Source organism: Elephas maximus, chromosome X (assembly GCF_024166365.1).
Source record: "Elephas maximus indicus isolate mEleMax1 chromosome X, mEleMax1 primary haplotype, whole genome shotgun sequence".
NCBI classification, from domain to species: Eukaryota; Metazoa; Chordata; class Mammalia; order Proboscidea; family Elephantidae; genus Elephas; species Elephas maximus.
Genome location: NC_064846.1, coordinates 173745683 through 173772488, shown reverse-complemented (window position 1 = coordinate 173772488; position 26806 = coordinate 173745683). Strand labels below are relative to the sequence as shown.

The 26806-nt window shown below is 44.1% G+C and overlaps 1 protein-coding gene across 10 annotated transcripts in view; it reads left to right on the top strand.

Annotated features, from left to right (window-relative positions):
* The window catches only part of STS (steroid sulfatase), a 303712-nt gene that overhangs the window by 110837 nt on the left and 166069 nt on the right, over positions 1–26806 (top strand). For all 10 annotated transcript variants that reach the window (XR_007515874.1, XR_007515873.1, XM_049872292.1 and 7 more), the window contains one exon: positions 24423–24560. Coding sequence is in view for 8 of the 10 variants with exons in the window: in XM_049872292.1 (XP_049728249.1) it covers positions 24423–24560 (138 nt within the window). In the remaining 2 variants the exon portion in view is untranslated. The remainder of the gene's footprint in view (positions 1–24422; positions 24561–26806) is intronic.

Below are 26806 nucleotides of genomic sequence, written 5' to 3'. Positions count from 1 at the left end.
CCCTAATGGCGGTGTCTGACCATGCAGCCCTCAGTTTCTCCTCTTTCCCCCACCCAAGGATTCTGGTTGAAGTCCCTGAGTGTTGCAAACTGTTAACATACTCAGCTGCTCACCGAAAGGTTGGAGGTTTGAGACCACCCAGAGGTACCTCAGGAGAAAGGCCTGGCAATTTACTTCTGAAAAGTCAGCGATTGAGGACCCCATGGAGCGCAGCTCTACTCTGATACACATGGGGGCGCCATGAGTCAGGGTTGCCTCCTCCATGACAACTGGGCAGTGCACCTTTGGTGGGTGCAAACGTGGAATGGAGAACCAGGAGGAAAAATAAGGAAGTGGGGGTGCAGTTTTAATACGGATGAGCTGGGAGATGGTCCAGAACGAATTCCTCCTTTCCATTCCAACACAACCGAAGTACCAGCAGCCACACATGGAACCCTTCTTGGGGGATGGAGAATCAATCAGAGGAGTTCATAAACAAGAATCAGGATAGGGACCAGAACTTCAAGAAAAGTTTGAAAATGGGGGTCTTGAGATATAAGCCACTCAAGTAGACCCAATGGCACACAGTTAAGCACTCAGCTACTAAACCCAAGGTTGGAGGTTTGAACCCACCCAGTGGCTCCGCAGGAGAAAACACCTAGTGATCTGCTCCTGTAAAGATTACAGCCTTGGAAACCCTATGGGACAGTTCTCTGTTCTCTAGGGTCACTATGAGACGAAATTGACTTGACAGCACCCAGTAACAACAAGCCTGAAGTATGCAGTGTTATTCTAGCAGGGTTTTCCTGACTGGCTAAGGTTCTGTTGAATTGCTCATTTTTAAGTGTATTATTTCCAAGACTGCTAGGCTAAAATACTTGTGAGATAATGAGATACAAAGGAGCCCTGGTGGCACAGTGGTTAAGCGCTCGGCAGCTAACCGAACGGTCAGTGGTTCAAACCCACAGCAGAGCCTCAGGAGAAAGATGTGGCAGTCTGCTTCCGTAAAGATTACAGCCTTGGAACTCTACGGGACAGTTCTGCTCTGTCCTCTAGGGTTGCTATGAGTCGGAACTGACTGGATGGCAATGGGGTTTCATACCTGTGCATGTAATTCACAGCAATGGTGTTTTTTTTTGGGGGGGGGGGGGGTAATGAGATACAGCGTGCAGTGAATAACCCTTCAGTTATTATTTTTGACCTGGGCAAACGTTGTGTAACTTAGTTTATGTAGACTTGCACTCTTAGAATCCTATATACCAGGCATACCGTTTGTTCTCAATGAAGTGATTTTTAAAAGCGCCATCATGGTCAATGAGTCCCTGGTATTTGCAAGGTCCTGTTAAGGAGCCTTGGGGGTACAACAGTTAAGCACTCAGCTGCTAACCAAAAGGTTGGTGGTTCGAACCCACCCAGTGGCTCCACAGGAGAAGGGCCTGACAATCTGCTTCCATAAGGATCACAGCCTAGGAAACCCTATGGGGCAGTTCTGTTCTGTCACATGGGGTCGCTATGAGTCAGAATCAGCTTGAAGGTGCCTAACAAAACGTAGCCCAAGGGGCTGTGCAAGGAACACAGTCAGGAAGGGGGCTAAGGTGCTTTTCCCTTACCTGTGTACAGGGCAACGGTCCAGTCATAGCGGGTAAGATTACTTTGCAAGAATGTTTTAAGCAGTTGAGCAACTTGGGATCCACAATTGATCTTCATCTGAATCTGGGATAAAAGCTTAGACTTCAACCTCTGTGCCATTCCTTCTCAAACGCTGACATTGTGGGTTCTGAAGAAGCCAGGCGTGTTTTCCCTCTGACATTCTCTTGTTCCGTACCGAATGCAGTTTGAATCTAAGGTTGTATCTTTCCCTTGGGATCCAGTGCATCCATTTCCTATCTCGAGTTTTTAAGCATTCCTATTTTTGATAAATGGGACCTTCTCTGAAAAGCGAAAATAAGCTGCTGACTTGTGGTACACACCAAGCGTGGAAGGCCAGGTGGTACATTCAAAGGAAGGGCAGGTAAGGAAGAACCCCCAAAGAAGTCATAAAGAACAGCCAGAGACAGAGGAGAAAGGCTAAGAGAAATGGGGTCATGGAGTTCAGGGATGAAGAGCATCTTGAAGAAGGAGGATCAGTGTTTCAAAGTTGTCAGGTAATGGGGAGGGAGGGACTCAAAGGGACAAGCGGATTTAACAACTGTTGTTAGGTGCCCTTGAGCCGGCTCTGACTCATAGTGACCCTGTGTACAACAGCACGAAACACTGCCCAGTCCTGCACCGTCCTCACAATCAGTATTATACTTGAGCCCATTGCTGCAGCTGCTGTGTCAATCCATCTTGTTGAGGGTCCTCCTCTTTTTCGCTCACCCTCTACTTTACCAAGCATGATGTCCCTCTCCAGGAACTGGTCCCTCCTGATAACATGTCCAAAGTATGTGAGAAGAAATTTCACCATCCTTTTTTCTAAGGAGCATTCTGGCTGTTCTTCCTCGGAGACAGATTTGTTCATTCTTCTGGCAGTCCCTGGTATATTCAGTCTTCTTGCCAACACCACAATTTGAATGCATCAGTTCCTCTTCTGTCTTCCTTATTCATTGCCCAGCTTTTGCATGCATATGACACGATTGAAAACACTATGGCTTGGGTCAGGCGCACCTTTAACCAAAAAAACCGTTGCCATCGAGTTGATTCCGACTCATAGTGACCCTATAGAACAGAGTAGAACTGCCCCGTAGGGCTTCCAAGGAGCGCCTGGTGGATTTGAACTGCTGACCTTGTGATTAGCAGCCTAGCTCTTAACCACTGCACCACGAGGGTTTCCCAGGCGCACCTTAGCCTGTGTTAATAACTATAAACCGTAGGATTGATGTGGATTGAGGAGTGAGTGGTATGCAAAGAGCTGGGATTTCTAAAGCTAGATATCCCTTTCAAGAATGGACGAAATTGGGCCAAGGAAAGTGCCTGTGTTCAGCTCTGCTTGGAGACCAGGAGTCGGGTGTAGGCATGAATATGTGGAATTATGTACTTTGCAGCCCATTGCAAAAACAGAGAGGAGGGTCTCTGAATTGACTAAAGTTTGGGTTTGACAAGGGAGTGTCACAAAATTCAACAGGGTAGCAGAGTTTGTGCTGCGTAGTGGTTAATTTTATGTGTCAGTGTGACTAGGTGTTGGTTCCCAATGGTTTGGTCAATCGCTAGACTAGTTACTGTTCAATAATGTAATCAAATATACTGTAATGTCGTTGTTGTTGTAGTTAGTTGCTGTCGAGTCAGTTCTGTCTCACAGCGACCCTGCGTACAACAGAACAAAACACTGGCTGGTCCTGCGCCATTCTCGCAATCATTGCTATGCTTCAGCCGGTGGTTGCAGCCACTGTCAGTCCATCTTGTTGAGGGTCTTCCTCTTTTTTGATGACCCTCTACTGTACTAAGTATGATGTCGTTCTCCAGGGACTGATTCCTCCTGATAGCATGTCCAAAATACATGAGACAAAGTCTTGCCATCCTCTCTTCTAAGAAGCATTCTGGCTGTACTTGTTCCAAGACAGATTTGTTTGTTCTTCTGGCAGTCCATGGTTTATTCAATATTCTTCACCAGCAACATAATTCAAAGGCATCAATTTACCTTCAGTCTCCCTTATTCATTGTCCAGCTTTCACATGCATAGGAAGTGATTAACAACACCATGGCTTGGGTCAGGTGCACCTTAGTCCTTAAAGGGGCATCTTTGCTTTTTAAACACTTTAAAGAGGTCTTATTTGCCCAATGGGATATGGCGTTTGATTTCTTGACTGTAAAATCAAATATTTCACAACTTCAGTATTTTCTCCATTTATCATGATATTGCTTATTGTGAGGATTTTTGTTTTCATTATGTTGGGGTGTAATCCATACTGAAGGCTGTAGTCTTTGATCTTCATCAGTAAGTGCTTCAAGTCCTCTTCACTTTCAGCAAACAAGGTTGTATCATCTGTATATCGAAGGTTGTTAATGGGTCTTCCTCCAATATTGATGCTGTGTTCTTCATATAGCCCAGTCTCTCGGATTATTTGCTCAACATACAGATTGAAAAAGTATGGTGAAAGGATATAACCCTGACGCATACCTTTTCTGATTTTAAACCCCATGGTATTCCCTAGCTCTGTTCCTAGAGCTCCCTCTTGGTCTGCGTTACACGTTCCTCAGGAGCACAGTAAGTGTTCTGGAATTCCCATTCTTCGCAGTGTTATCCATAGCTTGTTATGATCCACACAGTCGGATGCCTTTGCATAGTCAGTAAAACACAGGTAAACATCTTTCTGGTATTCTCTGCTTTCAGACAGGGTCCACCTGACATCAGCAATGGTATCCCTCGTTTCTCATCCTCTTCTGAATCTGGCTGGAATTTCCGGCAGTTTCCTGTTGATATACTCCTGTAGCCACTTTTGAATGATCATCAGCAAAATTTTATTTGGGTGTGATATTAGTGATATTGTTCGATAATTTCTGTATTCTGTTGAATCACCTTTCTTTGTAATGAGCAAGTATATGGATTTATTCCTTTCAGTTGGCCAAGTAGCTGTCTTCCATATTTCTTGGCATAGACAAGTGAGCACTTCCAGAGCTGCATTCGTTTGTTGAAACATTTCAGTTGGTATTCTGTCAATTCCTGGAGCCTTTTTTATCGTGATTGCCTCCTATGCAGCTTGGACTTCTTCCTTCAGTACTATTGGTCTTGATTATATGCAACCTCCCAAAATGGTTAATGGTTGACCAGTTCTTTTTGGTACAGTGTTTCTGTGTATTCCTTCCATCTGGTTTTGATGCTTCTTGTGTCATTCATTATTTTGCCCATTAAAAAAACAAAAACAAAATCAAACCCATTGCCAGTGAGTTGATTCTGACTGCTTCCATTAAGATTACAAATACACCCTTGGTGTTTCAAAATTTTGTTGTACTATCTCCGGAATGATTTCTGTCACCAAGACCATATTTTTCAATTCTCTTCCTTCTTCTTTGTTTCCAACTTTCACATTCCAATCATCAGTAATTATCAACGCATCCTGTTTGCGTGTTTGATCAATTTCAGACTGCAGCAGCTGATAAAAATCTTCAATTTCCTCATCTTTGGCCTTAGTGGTTGGTGTGTAAGTTTGAATAATAGTCGTATTAACTGGTCTTCCTTGTAGGCATATGGATATTATCCTATCACAGACAGCATTGTGCTTTAGGGTGGATCTTGAAATGTTCTTTTTGACGATGAATACTACACCATTCTTCTTCAGTTTGCCATTTCCGGCACAGCAGACCGTATGATTGCCTTATGGTTTTTTTTTTTTTTACACTATACCCAGCCAAAAAAAAAAAAACCCAGTGCATCTACACTATATTGAGTCCTAATTACGTCTGATATTTTTACTTCTTCTTTATTTTTTTTAAGCAATAGTGAAATTGTTGCCAGTTAACAAGTGGAGTGAGTACGTTTTTTTAAGCCCTGAAACTCCTTGGATGACATAATGGAGAAGGTGTGGCAGCAGAATTGTTTCTAAGTTTGCCTCTGCTACTTAGATCCACAGGGTTTTGGCTTACAAAGAGTATTTTAAGTCTTCAGCCAGCACTTTTTTCTTTTTTAATTTTTGCGAAAGCGTACATAGCCAAAGATACACCATTTCAACAGTTTCTTCCTGTACAATCTGGTGCCATTGATTCTCCCCTTCAAGTTGTGCAGCCGTTCTCCCTACCCTTTTCCAAACTCTTCCACCGCAGCCATCTTAAACTCACTGCCCCCTAAGCTTCCCCTCCAGCCTTTCCAGTTGCTGGTGTCAGTATGTGGCCTCACGTAGATAATTCTTTAAAAGAGCACAATGCTCAAGGCAGACAGACTTTACTAATTCACATAAGCTGTTTTTGATTCACAGAAGTCAACAGGGGATAGTTTGGGTTTAACATTGGAAGTTTAAAGATTTAATTTCTCAAATCCCAAGGCATCTGTGAAATAATTATCAAAACTCAACTCTGGCAATGAACTGGGTTTTGCTTTCACATCCCTGTTTTCCCTCGTTAAGAATTCTTTTTTGGAATTTTCAGAAGGCTTTAAGGTGTGTGTGTGTGTTTACACATGGTACTTTTGCATTGAGTTCCTCTCCAACTACATCCTAAACGACGCCTTTAAAAAGCACATGACTGTAACATCTGCTAAATTCAATAACTTCAGTGTGAGGCAAATTCCCCAAAGTGGAAACTGCAGCTTAAAAAGATAGGAAACCCATTCGTTTGTCCCAGACTGTCGAATCTTGGCTATCTGTTTGGGATGGTAGCTTAGCGCCGGATCAGATAAAATGTGACCTCAAGTCTTGCCTTGGTAATCTGATGTTGCTGAGATACTCATAAAATAGAGCAGGTAGACAGTATCAGATGTACGTTCCCATGGAGTTTTGACAGGGGCTGGGATTAAGCCACCCCTGTCTAATGAACAAATTATTTATTCAAGCAGATCTTGACAGGAGAGAAATGATACAGTTTCCATTATAGGCCACCGTTTGCCTGAATGCGGGACACATAATAAGGTTTTGAGTCTTCAGAAAAACGTCGAGGAGGTGATGACAACCAAAAATTGCTAAGGAGTGACCGGTGCGGGCCCATCTTTGCATCATTCTCTTGTCCACGGTTGTTGACGTTGTTGTCTTAGTCGCCTAGTGCTGCTAAAACAGAAATACCGCAAGTGCATAGCTTTAACAAAGAGAAACTTATTTTGTAATTTAAAGTAAAGTAGGCTAAAAGTCCAAATTCAGGGTGTCAGCTCCAGGGGAAGGCTTTCTCTCTCTGTTGGCCTTCTCATCAATGCTCCCTGAGACTAGGGCTTCTTCGGGCAGGGACCCCAGGTCCAAAGGACACACTCTGCTCCCAGCACTGCTTTCTTGGTGGTATGAGGTCCCCATGTCTCTCTGCTCGCTTCTGTCTTTTATATCTCAAGCGATTGCCTCAAGACACAATCCAATCTTGTAGATTGAGTCCTGCATCACTAACACGACTGCAGGCCATCCTCCCTCATTAACGTCATAGGGGCAGGATTTACAACATACAGGACAATCACAAAATGTTGGGAATCGTGGCCCAGCCCAATTGATACACACATTTTTGAGGGGAGATAATTCAATCCATGACAATTGTGTAATAAAGAGACAGGGTGAAAATCACCGGCTCCATGAGTGTCAGAGTAGAACTGTGCTCCATCGGGTTTTCAATGGCTGAGTTTTCAGAAGGAGATCTCCAGGCCTTTCTTCTGAGGTCCTTCTGGGTGGCTTCATTAGTCGTATCAATATTATCAACGAACGGGTGGTGCTGGCATGAGAATAGGACAAAGTCTGCAGTGGCCATGTCAAAGCCAAAGGCAACCAACAACAACAAAGGCTTTTGAAGATGTGTGACCACTGTTGGTTGTATTAAATTTGTCTGTCCTCTTAGCTCCTTTGGGTGGTGGTGGTGGTGGTTGTTAGTTGCCATCAAGTGGGCTCCAACTCATGACAACCTTGTGTATAACACAACAAAACATTGCTCCGTCCTGCACCATCTTCACGATCGCTGGTTTGTGTTATGGATTGAACTGTGTTCCCCCAAAAATGTGTGTCAACTTGGCTAGGTCATGGTTCCCAGTAGATTGTGAGTTGTCCACCATTTTGTGATCGAATACAATCACCTATGTGTTGTAAATCCTAACCTTTGTGATGTTAATGAGGGAAGACTAGAGGCAGTTATGTTAATGAGGCAGGACTCAATCTACAGGATTAGGTTATATCTCAAGTCAATCTCTTTTGACATATAAAAGAGAGAAGTAAGCAGAAAGACAAGGGGACCTCATACCACCAAGAAACATGAGCCAGGAGAATAACACGTCCTTTGGACCCACAGTGCCTGCTCTGAGAAGCTCCTAGCCAGGGGAAGAGTGATGACAAGGACCCTCCCCTAGAGCCAACCCAGAGAGAAAGCCTTCCCCTGGAGCTGGCACCCTGAATTTGGACTTCTAGCCTCCTAGACTGTGATAGAATAAATTTCTGTTGTTAAAACCATCCACTTGCGGTATTTCTGCTATAGCAACACTAGATGACTAAGACAACAATGTTGGCAATCATGGACAAGAGTCCATTGTTAGGGCTATTGTGTCAATCCATCCCTTGTTTTCCCCCATCCTCTACTTTACCAACTCTGGGGCTGGGGCTTTATTTTGCCCATTTTACAGATGTGGAAACCGAGACACAGAGACCTGAAGTGACTTGTCCCACCAAGCTCTCCCAGCCGGCCAGTGGCAGTGGCAGAATTCAGGCCCAGGTCTAAGTGGTCACACCCCATGCAATGTTAACCTCATACCACTCAGGGCTTCTGCCTTTTGGCAGCAGCAGGGTGTCTGTGATAAGCACAGGGTCTGTGATTACACTCCACTCCTCTGCTCCCAGGCTGCTGAACCCATGAATCTCTCTGGGGCCTCAGTTTCCTCATCTAGAAAATGGGATTATAACATTGCATATCTTGCTTACGCATTTTGAAAAATGTACTCTAGGCACCTTAGCTTTTGTGAGAAAGACTGAACGCTTTCATTGTGTAACTTCTATGTGCTTTTTTCTCTCACTGTGTGTCTTGGCGTCTCCACCTTCTCCCCTCTGCCCACGTGTTCTTTGGTTCTTCTTTGATGGGAAAGAGAAGAAAATGCTTAAAGGTGTCCTGGGACACATGTTCACGAGTTAAAGTTTTATGACCTTCAAATAAAAAATGTATCTGGACTTCAATAAAAAACCTTTGCTATTAAGTCCATCCTGACTCTTGGCAACCCTGTGTATTACAGAGTAGATCTTTTCTTTTAGGTAAAATTCGGTATCATCATGACCTTTTGTTGGTTTGATCTCTAGCCACAGGAAACTGGAATGAATGGGATATTTCCATAGGCTTTGTCATCTGTCATCATTTGAATGTGCCTCTGTTTCCTGTGATCTGAAAAACCGCTCCCCCAAGCATCCTTGCAGGGTAGAAATTCGTGATCACTCTCTGAGTCTGCAGTTCTCCAGGTGATTTTCAAGCTTATCCAATAGGCAACATCTCCCAATATGGTGCCAGGAGCCCTGGGTGGACAGCAATGGTAGCTTAACGCTATTCTGTTAACTTAGGGATGCGAGTACTTGGGAAGGACTCTGTAGATCATTTTTTTTATATATATATAATATTTTATTATGTTTTCGGTGAAAGTTTACGCAGCAAATTAGTTTTCGCATTTGACAATTTCTACATAAACGGTTCTCATGTGACATCAGTTACATTTTTCACAATGTGTCAACGATCTCTTTAATTGCATTCTCGTTGTTCCGTTTCCAGTGCTCTAGTTTCCCTGCTCCCTTCTCATCTTTGTTTTGTTTTAGAGTCATTCTTGACCTGTTGGTCTCCTAGAGATAGTTTTTTAACAGAGTACCGTACTCACGGCTAATATTCTTTATTTTGTGTGCCACTGTTATTTCGATAAGTTTACCTTAGTTTAGGGAATAGTTTTTGTTCAAGATTTAAAGAGTATCTCAGGGCGGTAGTCTCAGGAAGGCCTCTAGTCTCAACTGGTCCAATAAGTCTGGACTTTTTAAAAATTTGAGCTTTATTCCCCATTTTTCTCCCTTTCTACCAGGGTCAATCGTGGCCCTGATCAGCATGGTCAGAGGTGATAGCTGGGCACCATCTAGTTCTTCTGATCTCAGAGTAGATGAGGTCATGGCTCTTGTAGGCTATTAGCCCTATAGACTCGTTTCTTCTCTGAGACTTTGGTTTCTTTCCTTCTATTTTGCTCCAGATGAGTAAAGACCAATAATTTTATCTTAGACGGCTGCTCACAAGCTTTTAAGACCCCAGACACTACCCACCTCACAAAAAGGCAGGACCTGAACTTCCGTACTTCATTTTATCTGTTCCCAAGGAATAGAAAAAGATGAAGACAAGCTATAAAGTGGTGTATTTCCATAAACAACTCCTTCTCAATACAAAATGGATTTTGTTCATTGGGTTCCCCAGAATCCATTGGTGCACAAAATTAAAACTGAATAAACCTCTGTTGTTTCCAGAAATACCTGGGCGTTCACTGTACTTAATACAAAATTTCATCTCTTTAAGGTCACCAACTTAGCAAGCGCACCCCTGACTAATTTAGAGGCAGCTGGCTTCTGACATTTATTGATTACTTACATTTAAAAAGAAATAACTCGATTGCATTCACCGGCATTATCTCCTAGTAGTCAGCCATGGCAAAAATTCACATTTCCAGTTTATAGAAGATTGTTAGAGAAAGAACGGTGTTGTCATAATATTTTTCCATTCTGAACTAAGACAATAGCCAGCAGAGAAGGAAAATGACAAAATTACGGCATTTTAAGTCTTTTAGCTTTAATCACCTGAAGGTAGAATTGCCTGTCAGATACTTGCATCGACATTGCTATTTCTTGGCTGCCAACTTTCATCAGTAACAACATCTAATAAATGCGTTTATGCATCTGATTTCTAGCAAGTAAATATGCCATACTTGCAGAAGAGGAAAATCTACGGAAAATAAGCCTTTTTGACAGTCTTTGAAGCTTTGAACACCATCTTTGAGGAAAAAAAAAAAGTTTTGCTTTGTTTACAGGACTCGACATTTCTTTCGGTTTTGTTTACTGCCACCTTGCAAATACACAAAGACGAGGAAGAGAAGTGAAAGGATTTGTAATTTGTTTTGAAAGAGAAAGAATCGCCCTGTCCACAGATAGAGTGGATACTTCTGTGGCAATCAGTCTTTATGACCTTGTCCTCACAGAACTTTCTGGCAGGGCATCCCAGCGTGGAAATGCGTCTGTACAAAACACTGCTCTTCTAGACAACAGTGGATCTCCTTGAGATACCGTTGCCCGAAGAGGGTTGTAGTACAGTTGGGTCCTTAGACCAGGATGGTGTACATAGACCTGATAACAGTCACAATTGTGAGTTACTACTGACTTACTACACGAGTAGAATGAGCTATACATTGTTTAACAATTTAAGCATGAAAAAAAAAAAGTTGTCATTGAGTTGACTCTGATTCGTGGTGACCCCATGTGTTACAGAACAGAACAGCTCCATCGGGTTTTCTTGGCTGTGATATTTATGTAAGCAGATCACCACACCTTTCTTCCGAGGTGCCTTTCAGCTAGCAGCTGGGTATTTAGCCATTTATACCACCCAGGGCCTCCAGAGCAAATAGAAAAATGAAGTTCCTATGAGGTTAATTGTAGTGCGTAATCCTACTACAACCAGTTGCCGTCAAGTCGATTCTGACTCACAGGGACCCCACGTGTATCAGAGTAGAACTGTAGTCCATAGGATTTTCAGCGATTGACCTTTTTGAAGCAGATCACCAGACCTTTCTCCCGAAGTGTCGGGCTCAAACCTCCGAACTTTCAGTTAGTAGCTGCCTGTGGCTTATGCCATCCGGGACTCTGCATGCAGATTAGCAAACCAGAACCCAAACCCATTGCCTTCGAGTCTGTTCTGACTCATGGCAACCCTATGGGACAGAACAGAACTGCTCCATAGGGTTTCCAAGACTGTAATCTTTATGAAAGCAGACTGCCACATCTTTCCCTCCCGGAGCAGCTGGTGGATTCGCATCCCCGATCCTTGATTAGCATCCGAGTCTTTTAAGCAGTGTGCCACCAGGACTTCTCGCATACACATTAAAAAAACAAAAACCAAACCCATTGCCGTTGAGTTGATTCCAACTCATGGCGACCCATAGGACAGAGTAGAACTGCCCTATAGGGTTTATAGGGAGAAGCTGGTGGATCCCAGCTGCCAACATTTTGGTTAGTGGTTGAGCTCTTAACGACTTCGCCACATGTATTAGAATTGCTTATTTGCCTCTGTTTCCCTGGCTTGTACGGGTGGCAGTACTGAGGGTGTTTTCTGCTCTGTTCGCCCTGACCCTTGTCCAGTCCACCTGCCCACCAGTTGGGCACACTGCATGCATGTTGTGATCAGTACAGCTTCCGCTCTCTTCCACATTATTTCATATGCTTTGCTCTTGCAGATTAATCTGTATCTTCAAAGATGCATTTTTCTCTCCATTAACCCTTTTTCTAAAAATTTTATCATGGTAAAATATATATAGCAAAAAGTCCACACGTTTATCCATCTTTAAGGGTACAATGTAGTGGCATTAAGTATGTCCACTGTGTTGTGCAGCCACCGCCATTATCCATTTCCAAAAGTTTTTCATCGCCCCAAACAGAAAACAAAGATGTCACCTTGTAGACTAAGGTGCACCTGAGCCAAGCCATGGTGTTTTCAGTCACCTCATATGCATGTGAAAGCTGGACAATGAATAAGGAAGACCGAAGAAGAATTGACGCCTTTGAATTGTGGTGTTGGTGAAGAATACTCAATACACCATGGACTGCCAGAAGAACAAACAAATCTGTCTTGGAAGAAGTACAACCAGAATGCTCCTTAGAAGCAAGGATGGCGAGACTGCGTCTTACATTCCTTGTTGTCAGGAGGGATCAGTCCCTGGAGAAGGACATCATGCTTGGTAAAGTAAAGGGTCAGTGAAAAAGAGGAAGACCCTCAATGAGATGGATTGACACAGTGGCTGCAGCAATGGGCTCAAGCATAACAAGGATTGTGAGGATGGCGCAGGACCGGGCAGTGTTTCCTTGTGTTGTGTGCATAGGGTTGCCATGAGTCGGAACCCACTGGTCCGCACCTAACAGCAACAAACAAAAGCTCCGTACCCCTTAAGCAATAACTCCCCCTTGTCCCATCCCACCTGCCCTTGGTAACCACTAATTAACTTAGGTCTCTATGTATTTGCCTGTTGTCGATATTTCATGAGAGTGGGATCCTACAATATTTGTTGTTTTGTGATTTTGTGTCCTTTTCTGAAATACTTAGCTTGATGTTTTCAGGGTTCATCCATGCCCTAACTTGTATCAGAACTTGCTTCCTCCTTACCGATGGAACCATTGTATGGATGGACCACATTTTGTTTATTCATCCGTGGACGGGTGTCATTAACACGTTACTATTTTCTTTTAAATTGTGATGAGAACATACACAACAAAACCTTCACCAGTCAACAGTTTTCACGTGTACAGTGTGGTGATATTGGTTACGTTCTTTGCGTTGTTCAACCTTTCTCTCTATCCTTTTCCAAATTGTTCCACCATCCTTAACATAAGTTTAATGCCGCCCCCCAAGTAAAAATTCCCTCTTTCCGTCTCCCTCCCACCGCTTGTAACCACTGATAATCTTTGGTTTCTATATATTTGCTCATTTCATATACCTGAAATCACATAGTATTTGTTCTTTTGCAATGCATGTATTTCACCCAGCATAATGTTTCAAGGTTCATCCATGCGGTGGCATGCATCAGGACCTCATTCCTCTTCACGGCTGAGTAGTACTCCGTTGTGCGGGATAACGCCACATTTTGCTTAGCCATTCATCTCTCCATGAACCTATTCTTGGTTTGAAATTTATGCTTCAGTTATGCTCGTATAGAAAGCTTAAGGTCAGTCACTGTATCAGAAAACTTGTGACAAGGCAGCAAAAAAAAAGGAAGTATGTATATATATATATATGTATATGGACACTCTGGTGCTGGAAGCGGGGCCAATAGGGCAGAATGGACAGCTGCTTCCGGCGAGCCCTCTTTACAACAAAGACCCGAAAAAACAAGGGAAACAAGTATATTTGTGACCAGCTGGGAGCCCTGAGCACCAAAGGCAAACTTAGACAATGAATTGAGGGGCAGGGGGAGGAAGAGGCCGTCCAGAAGCAGAGAGGAGTGGCCGGACCTGAATCGCGGGGAGCCCTCAGGCCCCATTCCTGGAGTGGCTGCGGCGGCGGGCTGGTCCTAGCGTTGGGCCGCAGTTTCCTCGGGGAGAAGCAGCAGCCACACAGCCCACTCACACCTCCGGAACCTGAACAGAAGGGCGCTCTTGGCAAAAGCTAAGGACTTGTGGGTATTTTACCGCGCCCCCCCACCCCCAAGACGCCTTCAGCAGCTGTTGATCTCCCTGGGCCTGAAAAAAAAACAAACCCTGGTGGCGTAGTGGTTAAGTGCTACGGCTGCTAACCAAAAGGTCAGCCGTTCGAATCCACCAGGCGCTCCTTGGAAGCTCTATGGGGCAGTTCTACTCTGTCCTAAAGGGTCACTATGAGTTGGAGTCCATTCTGCAAAACACCCCTTTAAAAGTGTTAAAAAGCAAAAATGTCACTGTGAGGACTAAAGTGTGCCTGACTCAAAACATGGTATTTTCAGTTGTCTCATATGCATTCAAAAGCTGTACAATGAATAAGGAAGGCTGAAAAGGAATTGATGCCTTTGAATTGTGGTATTGGCATAGAATATTGAATATATCATGGACTGCCAAAAGAGAACGAACAAATCTGTCCTGTAAGACGTACAACCAGAATGCTCCTTAGAAGCAAGGATGGCGAGACTATGTGGACATGTTATCAGGAGGGACCAGCCCCTGGAGAGGGACATCATGCTTGGTAAAGTAGCGGGTCATCGAAAAAGAGGAAGACCTTGGACGAGATGATTGACACAATGGCTACAACAATGAGCTCGAGCGTAACAACGATTTTGAGGATGGCGCAGGACTGGGCGGTGTTTCGGTCAGTTGTACATAAAGTTGTTATGAGTCGGAACTGACTTGGTGGCACCTAACAGCAACGGGTACTAGACGAAGGGGAAGAACAGCAAATGAAGAAAAGGTCATTTATACAACGGCACCGTTCCGGTCTTTCACCTTTCCTGTCTCCTACCTGCAGTGCAAATCCTAAATATGTGTTTATTATTATTTTTTTTATGTTTATTTACTGACGGAAAGGTTGGTGGTTCAGACCCACCCAGAGGTGACTCAGGAGACAGGCCTGATGATCTGCTTTTGAAAGACCATGCATTGAAAACCGTAAGGAGCACAGTTCTACTCTGACACACATGAGGTCGCCATGAGTCAGAATCGACTCGACAGCAATTAACAACAACAAAAACAACCATATAGAATACAAAAAACCAAGCCCAGTGCCGTCGAGTCGATTCCCACTCATAGCGACCATTATAGGACAGAGTAGAACTGCCCCACAGAGTTTCCAAGGAGCTCCTGGCATATTCAAACTGCCGACCCTTTGGTTAGCAGCCGTAGCACTTAAACACTACACCACCAGGGTATAGGTACCTATTTATTAAATCGTTTGAAACTCTAGCCAGATCTCGTTATCAGAGTGATTCTCATCTATAAAAGACCAACCATCTTTTTTTTTTTTTTTTAAATAAGTCAACCTTTATTAACCATTTAGACATACTTAACCTCAAAGACTGGTCTTTGGACCAGCATCATCAGCAACTCTTGTGAGCTGATTGGAAATGCGGGTCCTCAGCCCACGCTGTCAATTTGTGGAATTAGAATCTTCGTTTTAACATGATCCCCAGATGATTCACAAGGACTCTAGTGTTTGAGGAACACTGATATGTAATAGAAATGCACTCACGGCAACCCCATGTCCAAGAGAGTGAACCGTTGCCGGGTCCTACACCGTCTTTGTGATCATTGGTATGCTGTAGTCCTTTGTTTCGGCCACTGTGTCTTCTGAGTGCCTTCCGACCTAGGGGCTCGTCTTCCAGCACTGTATGGTACCGTGTTCTGTTGTGATCCATAAGATTTTCACTGGCTGATTGTCAGAAGTAGATCACCAGGCCTTTCTTTGGCGTCTGTCTTAGTCCGGAAGCTCTGCTGAAACCAGCTCACCGTGAGTGACCCTGCTGGCACTGGGTACAGAGAAGAATTTATCCTCTCCCTGAAGACCGTCAAGTGGAGGGTTTCATGCTCCTCTGTCATCTGTGTCGGGCAGTATGTGGTTTTGTGCAGTGTAAGTTGGTTACTGCAAAGTCTGAACCACTCTCGAGTCTCTGGGTGGTATACGTGATTAAAAGTGCCCACCTGCTAACCAAAAGGCTTTTGTTTATCTGTGTATCTAAGTACCTGTAGTCTATATATCTAATATATCTATGGAATCCCTGGATTGTACAAACGGTTACTACACGGGGCTGCCAACCGTAAAGGTTTGAAATTCAAGTCCATCCAGAGACACCTTGGAAGAAAGGCCTGGCAGTATACTTCCGAAAAATCAGCCATTGAAAACGTTATGGAGCACAGTTCTACTCTGACACACGTGGGGGTGCCCTTAGTCAGAACCCACTCGACGACAACTGGTTTTTTTTTCTCTGATTCAGTCATTAGTGGAGATCGTGGCCACCCTCCTCTTGTATACCAAAAAAAAAAAAAAACTCATTGTCATAGAGTCGATTCCGACTCAGTGACCCTATAGGACAGAGTACAACTGTCCCTTAGGGTTTCCAAGAAGCAGCTGGTGGATTCGAACTGCCGATCTTTTCATTAGCAGCCAAGTGCTTAACCGCTGCACCACCAGGGTTCCTTCTCATACGCAGAAGATGCAAATCCATGGTGCAGTTCACCCTTTTGCTCTCAGTTCTTCAGTTCCTGAAACCACCCTGTGAAGGTTTCACTTCCACACCTGCTCAGCTCTGGACGGCCAGGTGATATTTGACTAACTGAGTGCTGAACAAACAGCCCGGGACGCAGGAGGTGGATGTAATCCAAGTACAACCGCAAAGTAAGACATGGCGGCCTTTACTTAACTATTACAATATTTTGCTTGTCTCTTTCTAAAAATACCCCCAAATGAAATAACCAGTAAAAAGCCTTGACAAACAACAACAAAAACCCTCAAAACCCAGCCCATCATTTTTGTATCTCAGCCAACTTATGGAATGCAGATGAATAATCCAGTTTTGAGAGCCTTGGTCCTATACTGTTGTATGCTTTAGTGTGTAATCTTTTGGACTGGATTTTATACTCTAGATCTATCACATGCTTTCAGTTGTCTCAACTGTGGATCCCTTGAGCTTCATAGAGCTGGTGAAGGTCAGCACTGAACTTTTGGAAGTCTTGAGCATTTGTTTCAGGAGGATGTACCAGGTGAAGGTCACATCTATTAAATGGACGTTTCTTCTAACTGGGGACAGTAAATCCATTTGTAAGGTGACAGACGTGTCCTGATACATGGGGTGTTGGTTATGTCTTTAATCCTGCATACGCTAGCAAAGAATTGCCTTTCTACGGCAATGATAGCAGGCTCTCCTGAGCCAAGATGTGGTTCGGGACGGCATCAGAACACAGCAGCTATGGCATCTAGCATTCTACATGGCCAAATGAGTAGAACTGCCCCGTAGGGTTTCCAAGGAGTGGCTGGTGGATTTGAACTGCCGACCTTTCTTGTTGGCAGCTGATTTCTTAACCACTGTGCCACCAGGGCTCCGTAGCCACCACTAGGTAGAGCAATGAGTAACTCTATCTTAAAGGAATTGATTTGGGATCAACAGGTTTGGTTTTTGGTTTTTGTTTATCTTGAAGGAATCCATGCATGGGTGGTGCAAATGGTTAACATGTTTGGCTACTAACCAGAAGGATGGAGGTTTGAGAGCACCTAGAGGTGCCTTGGAAGAAAGGCCTGGCAATCTACGTCTAAAAAATCAGCCACGAAAACCCTATGGAGCACCGTTCTACTCTGGCACACGTGGGGGCGCCGTGAGCCGGAATCGAGTCCACGGCAACTCGTTTTTTTTTTGTTTTGTTCTGTTTTTATTTTACTTAAAACTGCCTTCAGTGGGAATTTGAGGACCACCATCAAACTGCTGGCCAGATGAAGGACTTACTTGCTCACCAATACAGTTTTAGGGGAATGATTTAGGACTTCTCTGTGTTATCCGGAGTTACCTTGAGTAGGTGGAAATTCTTTCTTAATTGTTCCTGGTGGGTGGCTGCTTAAGGAGATTTTTTTTTCCCCCTGAATTAGCCTGATGCTTCCAAAAGTGTAAATAATTGCATCATAAGTTTTGCTGTAATATTTTCTCTGCATCTACGTGCCTTTTAGGGAAAAAGAGAAAACTAAATTAGTAGACGTGACAAGGCTTCATTTAGGCAAACTGGTATTTTTAACTCCATTGTTGGAGTTAAGAGGAGCCCTGGTAGTGCAGTAGTTAAAGTGCTCGGCTGTTAATGGAAAGATCAACACTTTAAACCCACCAGCCACTCTCTGGGAGAAAAGACGTGGTGGTCTGCTCCCATAAAGATTACAGCCTTGGAAGCCCTATGGAGCAATTCTACTTGGTCACATGGGGTCACCGTAAGTCTGAATCGACTTGGGGCATCCAGCAACAACAGCTGTTTGTCATGGAGGGGGGGAACTGTCCTGCTTTTAAACATTATGGGAGGCATTGGAAGGAGACCTGGTGGATCAGTGGTTAAAAAGTGCTCAGCTGCTAACCTAAAGGTTTGAACCTACCAGCCACTCCATGGCGGAAAAGACCTGGCCATCTGCACTGATAAAGATTACAGCCTTGGAAACCCTATAGAGCAGTTCTGCTTTGTGCTACAGGGGAGCTATGAGCCGGAATTGACCGGACAACAGTGAGTTTGAGTTTTGGTTTGGTAGTCTGTATGCGGAGTCCTTGGGTGGTACAAACCACGCTCAGCTGCTAACTGAAAGGTTGGAGGTTCAAGTCCACCCAGATGCACCTTGAAAGAAAGACCTGGCAATCTACTTCCAAAAGGCCAGCCATTGGAAGCCCTGTGGGGCAGTTCTGCTCTGTCTGTAGGGTCACTATAGTCGGAACCAACTCGACAGCAATGGTTCAATCGGAGAAATGGCTCATGGGGCTTTCACTGAGGAACGGCCCTGGACGGAGTATTTTGCATGCAGTTCCTCATTGCTTCCTCATGGCAACCCTGGGGTGGTATCCATTATCATCACCAGCACTGCCGTGGATTGAATTGTGTCCCCCAAATTGTGTCAGCCTGGCTAGGCCGTGATTCCCAGTATGGTACAGTTGTCCTCCATTTTGTAGTCTGAGGTAATGGTCCTATTGTTGTAAATCCTAGTCTCTACGCCCGTGGTTATGGTGCCATTATGGAGTGAGCTTTACATTATGTTCATGAGGCAGGATTAGGTCATGTTAATGGGGATTAGGGGGGATACAACTCGCTTACTCAGGCCACAGTCCTGATCCCATGTAAGAGGAGTTTCTCTGGGGTGTGGCCTGCATCACCTTTTATCTTACAAGAGATACAAGGAAAGAGAAGCCAGCAGAAAGGAGGGACCTACTAACACCAAGAAAGAAGAGCCCTGAGCGGAGTGCATCCTTTGGACCTGGGGTCCCTGCACTGAGAATCTTGTAGACCAAGGGAATATTGATGCCAAGACACATGGAGATCTCCAAGAAACGCTGGGCCCACAGATGTTGAAAGGAGACAAGGACCTTCTGTCAAGGTTGACAGAGAGAGAAAGCCTTCCTGTAGAGCTGGCACCCTGAATTTGGACTTCTAGCCTCCTGAACTGTGAGAGAATAAATTTCTGTTCGTTAAAGCCATCCACCGTGGCATTTCTGTTATAGCAGCGCTAGATGATTAAGACAGGCACAGAGACAGAGAATCCGTGAGCAAGCAGGGACGCAGGGCCAAGCCAGGCGTGTAAACCAGGACACGGAAACCACAGCTTCAGCACCAGGTTCTGTGAGGCGTCATCTCTCTCCCGTGAGACCTGGAATCCTGCCTGGACGTGGGAGACCTGTCCCCTCCTGCGCTGCCTTATCACGCTGCCTTTCTCCTTCTTTTTTTTTTTTTCAGTTGTTGTAAAAATATAGATAGTGCAACATACGCCAATCCAACATTTTTCAGAGGTACAATTCGGTCACATCAATGACGTCAAGCACGTTGAGCAACCATCACTGCTGCCTGTTGCCAGATTTTCCATCACCCTAAATAAAAACTCACTGCTTCTTAAGCCATGACTCCCTTTTACTGCCTCCCTCCCATCCCTGGAAACCACTCTACACATTGACCTATTGGAGATATTCCATGTAAGTGTGATCCTGTGATATTTGTCCTTTTGTGACTGACTTACTTCACTCGCTGACCATTTTTAAGGATCATCCATGCCGTAGCACGTGCCGGAAATTCATTTCTCTTTAAAACCAGAAACCAAACCAAATCCATTGCCATCGAGTTGATTCTGACTCATAGCGGCCCTGTAGGACAGAGTAGAACTGCCACAAGGAGCGCCTGGTGGATTTGAACTGCCAACCTTTTGGTTAGCAGCCGTAGCACTTAACCACTGTGCCACCAGGGTTTCCTCATTTTTCTGTAGTGCTGACTAATATTCCACTAAGGAGCCCTAATGGTGTGGTGGGTAAGCACTCGGCTGCTAACTGATAGGTCGGTGGTTCAAACCCACCAGCTGCTCCTTGGGAGAAAGATGTGGCAGTCTGTTTCTGTAAAGTGACAGCCTTGGAAACCCTATGGGGCAGTTCTACTCTGTCCTATAGGGTTGCTATGAGTTGGAATCGACTCAATGGCAATGGCTTTGTTTCTTTTTTTTAATGGGAATGGCTAGTAGTGGCTGAACACTTGGTCGTGGAGGGAACTCTCTAGACTCTAAACTTCCTTTGCAACCCACATCCCCATCCACAGAACAAAGGAGCCAGCCTGTCCCACCTCCAAGGGTTCTTGTTTTGGATCACAAAAGCCTGGTCTGGAAGTGCTGGTGTTTGATAAGCACTCACTTGTTGTCTCCAGTTAAATAACCAAGTGCTCTTGAAATGGCTTATTTCCCATATTTGTTTCATTCAAGGGAGTGATGTAAGAACACTCTGGAAAGAAAACATTTCATTTATAAGCTATCCTGCAGCCCACAATTGGTAATTCAAAACTATCATCTGAAATAAATTGGTATCATTACACCTTGAGAGCCTTGCTAAAAAATCCTATTTGTGGACCTCAGCCGTGCGATGGATAGCTCTGGAAACAAGAATAATACAGCCGTCTTTTCCCCCACGGGAGACGTCTGTTCAGAATTTTTCAGAGAGAAATAGGTTACCCCTTTATAGGATCCATCTTATGAAAAGTTAAATGGTTTAATGGTCTCTGGGCTTTACAAATGAGATTCTGCCTTAAAACTTAAACAGGACAGAATCCAGAGTGTGGGTTTCAGGGCCGTGTATACACTCATGTGAGCTCGGCTACATTCTCTTGTTTTAATTCCAGCCTGGTCGTAAATGGCACCTTTGATGGCGGAGATAAAGTTATCACACCAGGCAACGAGTCAGAAACATGGATGGGGAGAAGGTAAATACGTTAGGATGTTTGTTTGCAATTAGGGGACAATGTTCAGGGAACCATAATAGGTTGGGGCAGGATGCAGCATGTTTTAGGACAAGGATTCTGTATGATAAATGCCAGTGCGAGTTTGTCTGGAGACGAGAGTAGCCAAGAGAGGAACTGTAACTAGGAGATGCGGGTGGCTTGGACAGAGAGTGAGATGCCAGCAAGAGCTGTCCCTGAGCCTGCCCCAGCCTTTAACGGACAGCCCAGCTTGTGTACCAGTTACCCGTTGCCCTGGACTCAGCTCCAACTCATGGCAGCCCCTCGTGTGTCAGAGTACAACTGTGCTTCGTGGGGTTTTCGGTGGCTGATTTTTCAGAAGTAGATCACCAGGCCTTTCTCCTGACGTGCCTCCCAGAGGGTTTGAACCACCAATCTTTCAGTGAGCACTTAACCGTTTGCACCACTTGAGCCTACAGCTGAAATGCATCTACTCGAATTCAGAATCACCAGGTCAAAGCACGCTGGGTGTGTGAAGATGAATAAAGCAGTTGCTGTCGGATCCACTCTGACTCATGGCTACCCGGTGTGTGTGGTGTGTGTCAGAGTAGAATTCTGCTCCGTAGGCTTTTCAATGGCTGCACTTTTTTCTTTTTTAATTGTACTGTAGATGAACGTTTACAGAACAAACTAGATTCTCATTAAGCACGTAGTACGTGTATTGTTTTATGACATTGGTTAACAACCCCATGACATGTCAACATGGTTGCTTCTCGACCTTGGTTCCCTATTACCAGCTTTCCTGTTCCCTCTTGCCTTCTAGTCCTTGCCCCTGGGCTGGTGTGCCCCTTTAGTCTTGTTTTGTTCCATGGGCCTGTCCAATCTTTGGCTGAAGGGTAAACCTCAGGAGTGACTTCATTACTGAGCTGAAAGGGTGTCTGGGGACCATACTCTCAGGGCTTTTCCAGTCTCTGTCAGACCAGTAAGTCTGGTCTTTTTTTGTGAGTTAGAATTTTGTTCTCCATTTTTCTCCAGCTCTGTCTGGGACCCTCTATTGTGATCTCTGTCAGAGAAGTCAGTGGTGGTAGCCAGGCACCATCTAGTTTGGATACACTGTTTCAGATTTGGGTGTTTATTGTAAGTGTTAACAAAGGATAGTCATAAAATATTTCCAGTCATACTTGTTCCTATTAAGAGGAAAACTGAGGTTTCAGCTTTCCCATTCAATGTTGTTGTTGTTCTTGTTGTTATTGGGTGCCATCAAGTTGATTTCTGACTCACAGAGACCCCATGCAACAGAGTAGAATTCCCCGATCCCTTTCAAGATCTAATAATTTTCTGCTTTGAGTTTTTTCTTGATGCCATACCTTTTCAGTAGTGGAATTCATGCTGAGTCATTGAGTCTATTTAAATTTTTGGTTGGTAATACGGATTTTGAGAAATATTAAGGGAGCCTGTCTGATCCACTGGTCTTGGGTAGCAGGCTTTATTGTGAGGTGCCTTCCATTTGGGTACATGAGGCACCTCCACTTTTGTCTAATACCCCAGCTATTTTGCTTCAGTGAATGTTTCTTTTGCCCTTCACCGTTACACAAGTCCCCACTGCTGAAGGGAAGCAAATACTTTCAGCAGGAAAAGTGTACTCCCAAAGAACTCCAGAGGCATAAAAATAGGCGGGTTGCCACATGTTCATGAGTCATGAAAGCGTTATAGGGTGTCTTCAGCTGTAATCTTTACAGGAGCAGATCACCAGGTCTTTTCTCCTGTGAAGCCGCTGGTGGGTTCAAACCACTGACCTTTAGGTTTGCAGTAGAGTGCATAACTATTGTGCCACTAGGGCTCCATTTTTCCTGTTCAATAAGGAAAAATAATAGACTTCTTTATAACCTTAGTGCCATCACGGGCTGATGAGAATGACAAGTTGGCTGCTCTCTCTGCCACCTTCCTTCAAGTGGAGCATGATCCATGAGCCTGATATTTTCTAGAATACTTCGTTGGCTGTCTCTACAGATCCACTCCAATGATGCTTCTAAATGACACTTAATGCAATGACTGAATCTTCCTGGTGTCTTTGCCGAGAACCCTGCCTATGTCCTGTAATTAGGAGGACGTTCTAATCACATCTCACCTCCTCACAGGGTCAGCATGAACAGGTTCCAATACACAAGCACATTTCTCTGTTGCCTTGTATATTGTTGACTGCGTTGTCGTTAGGTGTTATCGAATCAGCTCCAACGCATAGTGACCCTGTGTACAACAGGATGAAATGTTGCCTGGCCCTGCACCATCTTCACAGTCATTTCTATGTTTGAGTCCATTGTTGCAGCCACTGGGTCGATTCATCTTGTTGAGGGTCCTCCTCTTTTCCTCTTTTTCACTGACCTTCTATTTTACCAAGCTTGATGTCCTTCTCCAGGGACTGATCCTTCTTGATAACATGTCCAAAGTACATGAGATGAAGTCTCACCATCCTCACTTCTTCACTTCTAAGGAACATTCTGGTTGTATTTCTTCCAAGATAGATTTGTTTGTTCTTCCGACAACACTGTAATTTGAACGCATCAATTCTTCTTCTGTCCTTGTTGTTTATTGTCCAGCTTTCACATGCGTGCAAGGCTATTGAGAATACCAAGGGTCAGGTGTACCTTAGTCATCAAAGTGAAGCTATTAAGCCATTGCCATCAAGTCTATTCCGACTCATAGCGACCATATAGGACAGGGTAAAACTGCCTCATAGGGTTTCCGAGGAGTGCCTGGTGAATTTGAACTGCTGACCTTTTGGTTAGCAGGTGTAGCTCTTCACCACTACACCACCAGCGTTTTCCGTCAAAGTGAAATCTTTGCTTTTTTGGCTTTTAAAGAGGTTGCCATAGTGATTAAGAGTTCAGCTGCTAACCAAAAGGTCAACAGTTTAAACCCACCAGCCACTCCTTGGAAACAATATGGGGCGGTTCTGCTCTGTCCTGTAGGGTCTCTATGCATCAGAATAGACTTGATGGCAGTGGGTTTCGGTTTTAGGTTTTTGTGCAGCAGATTTGCCCAGCGCACTAAGCCATTTGATTTCTTGACTGCTGCGTTCATGGACGTTGGTTGTGGATCTAAGCAAAATGAGTGTCTCTCACACTGTGTATTGTATATTGCATTTTCTTCCCATTTCCATTTAACAGATGAGCCATTGAGTCAGTCAGGACAAACATCTCCCTTTGTTCTGTGAAGATCGGACTGTGTTAAAATTGAGTGTTTTCTCCCCTTTAGGGCAGGTCTTGAATGTTCTGGATGAGATGAAGCTGGCTGATAACACCCTCGTCTACTTTTCATCAGACCAGGGAGCGCATGTAGAAGAAGTGACCCCCAAAGGAGAGGTTCATGGTGGGAGCAACGGGATCTATAAAGGTGAGACGCGCCATGTGCAATGTGGTTGCAATGCCCTCAAAGAATGACATGGCCTCCTTCTAGTTATGGGAAGTGGCCAAAGACTTTTTTTTTTTTTAATAATTTATTTTATTTTTGTTGTCATTCTTGAAAACATACACAGCAGAACACACACCAATTCGACAGTTTCTATGTGTACAATTCGTAACGTTGATGACGTACTTCAGGTTGTGCAACCATCCTCATCCTCCTTTTCTGAGTTGTTCCTCCCACTCACGTAAACTCACTGCCCCGTAAAGTTCCTATCTCATCTTTCGGGTTGCTGTCATCAGGTTGGTCCCACGTAGATGGTCCTTACAAGAGCATAATGCTCAAGGCAGACATTCTTGACTAGCAAAAACTCTTAAGCTGTGAATTCGAATGCACACCAGCTGTTTACACAGTTGCAGAGGGGTCATGCTGTTTAACCCCTAGATCAAAGGAGCGTCCTTTCTGAGCAATAAATGCCTTCAATTTGAAATCAAAGCCTCTTCAAAAGAGCTTTTTTTTATTTGAACTTGGTTATTCTACTGTATTCCTCAGTCAAATCTATCTCACTAATGAAATCTATCAGCTAATTTGATGGAATGGTTAGGATTGAATCACCCTTTCTGCAAAATCCAACAGGTTATTCCTTTTTTGTCATAGCAACATTGCATGCTTGCTGTCTGACTGCATTTAAAAACTAATGATTTAAAGTTATGGGGTAAAGGGAAGTCCTGGTGGTGTAATGGTTAAGCACTTGGCTGCTAAGCAGAAGGTTGGTGGTTTGAACCCATCAGTGGCTCCGAGGGAGAAGAGACCTGGCAACCTGCCGCTATAAAGATTATAGCCTGGGAATCCCTATGGGACGGTTCTACTCTGTCTTATAGAGTTACTGTGAGTTGGAATCTGCCTGATGGCACACAACAACAACAACAAAAAGTAGCATGATGGAGTCCCTGGGTGGCGCAAACCATTAACACACTCGGCTGCTCTTGGATGCTAATCGAAAGATTAGACATTTGAGTACACTCAGAGATGTCTCGGGCAAAAGGCCTGACTATCTACTTCTGAGAAATTGGCCACTGAAAACCCTCTGGAATACTGCACTCCTTTAAAAAAATCACCTATTTGAGACCAAACGGCCAACAATTACTTTAAAACAAAGATGAGAATGTAAGGGGGTTAGGGAAACTAGATGAATGGAAACAGAACAACCAGAACGGAAATAACGAGCATGTTCACCCATTGTGAAGAATGTAACCAACGTCACTGAACAACCTGTGTAGAAATTGTTGAATGGAATCCTAAACTGCTCTGTAAACCTTCACCAAAAATACTATAAAATATTATTTAAAAAAATAAAAAGAAAACCCTCTGGAGCATAGTTCTACTCTAACATACATGTAATCTCCATGAGTCAGAATCCACCCGACAGCAGCTGGTTACTGGTTAGTGGCATTGCTAATTGTTTTTCTTCTTATTTATTTATTTAAGGAAATGTGTTTGCATTGTGATTGTCCTGCTTAGATTTAGGTATGAGTAAATGTCATCCGTCCAAAGACACTAGCATGAGAGATTAGGAGGTAGGGTAGGCTCATATGAATATTTTGAATGTAATTGTGGCCAAATTCTAGAAATCTTGGCAATAAGCCCGTCATATAGTAGTTCCTAGGATAGTTACTTCTGAGACCCTTTTAAGATACTTTTCCTACTGTCCATATGCTTAAAGTGACTTCATCCACCTAATAAAACTAGTTTCATAGGTAAAAATCTGTTTCTCCCCCTGAAGAATTAGTGAATCACTCCATTCGTTTCTAATTAATTTGGCAGCATTCCCCTGCTGAGTTATTATGATTTCCATCAAGAGCCAGATAAATAACAAACAATGAAAAAGTCCCATACCCTCTTCATCAGCCTGTGACATCATAAATGCACAAATTCTACCCCTGAAACAGAACGAGTTGCTGTTTAATTGATTTTGACTCACAGCCCCGCCGTGTGTTTCAGAGTAGAACTGTGCTCTGTAGTGTTTCCAACGGCTGATTTTTTCTCCCGAGGCACCTCAGGTGGCCTGGAACCTCCAACCTTTCAGTCGGCTGCTGAGCGCGTTCACCCTCTGTAACACCCAGGGACTCCACAAGTTCCACTGGGCCTTGGGAAATGTTGAAAAAGCTCATGTTGCTACTTTGAGACTTGGGAGTAGAAACCACAGCTTTCAACTAACAGGATTTGGGATTTCCTGG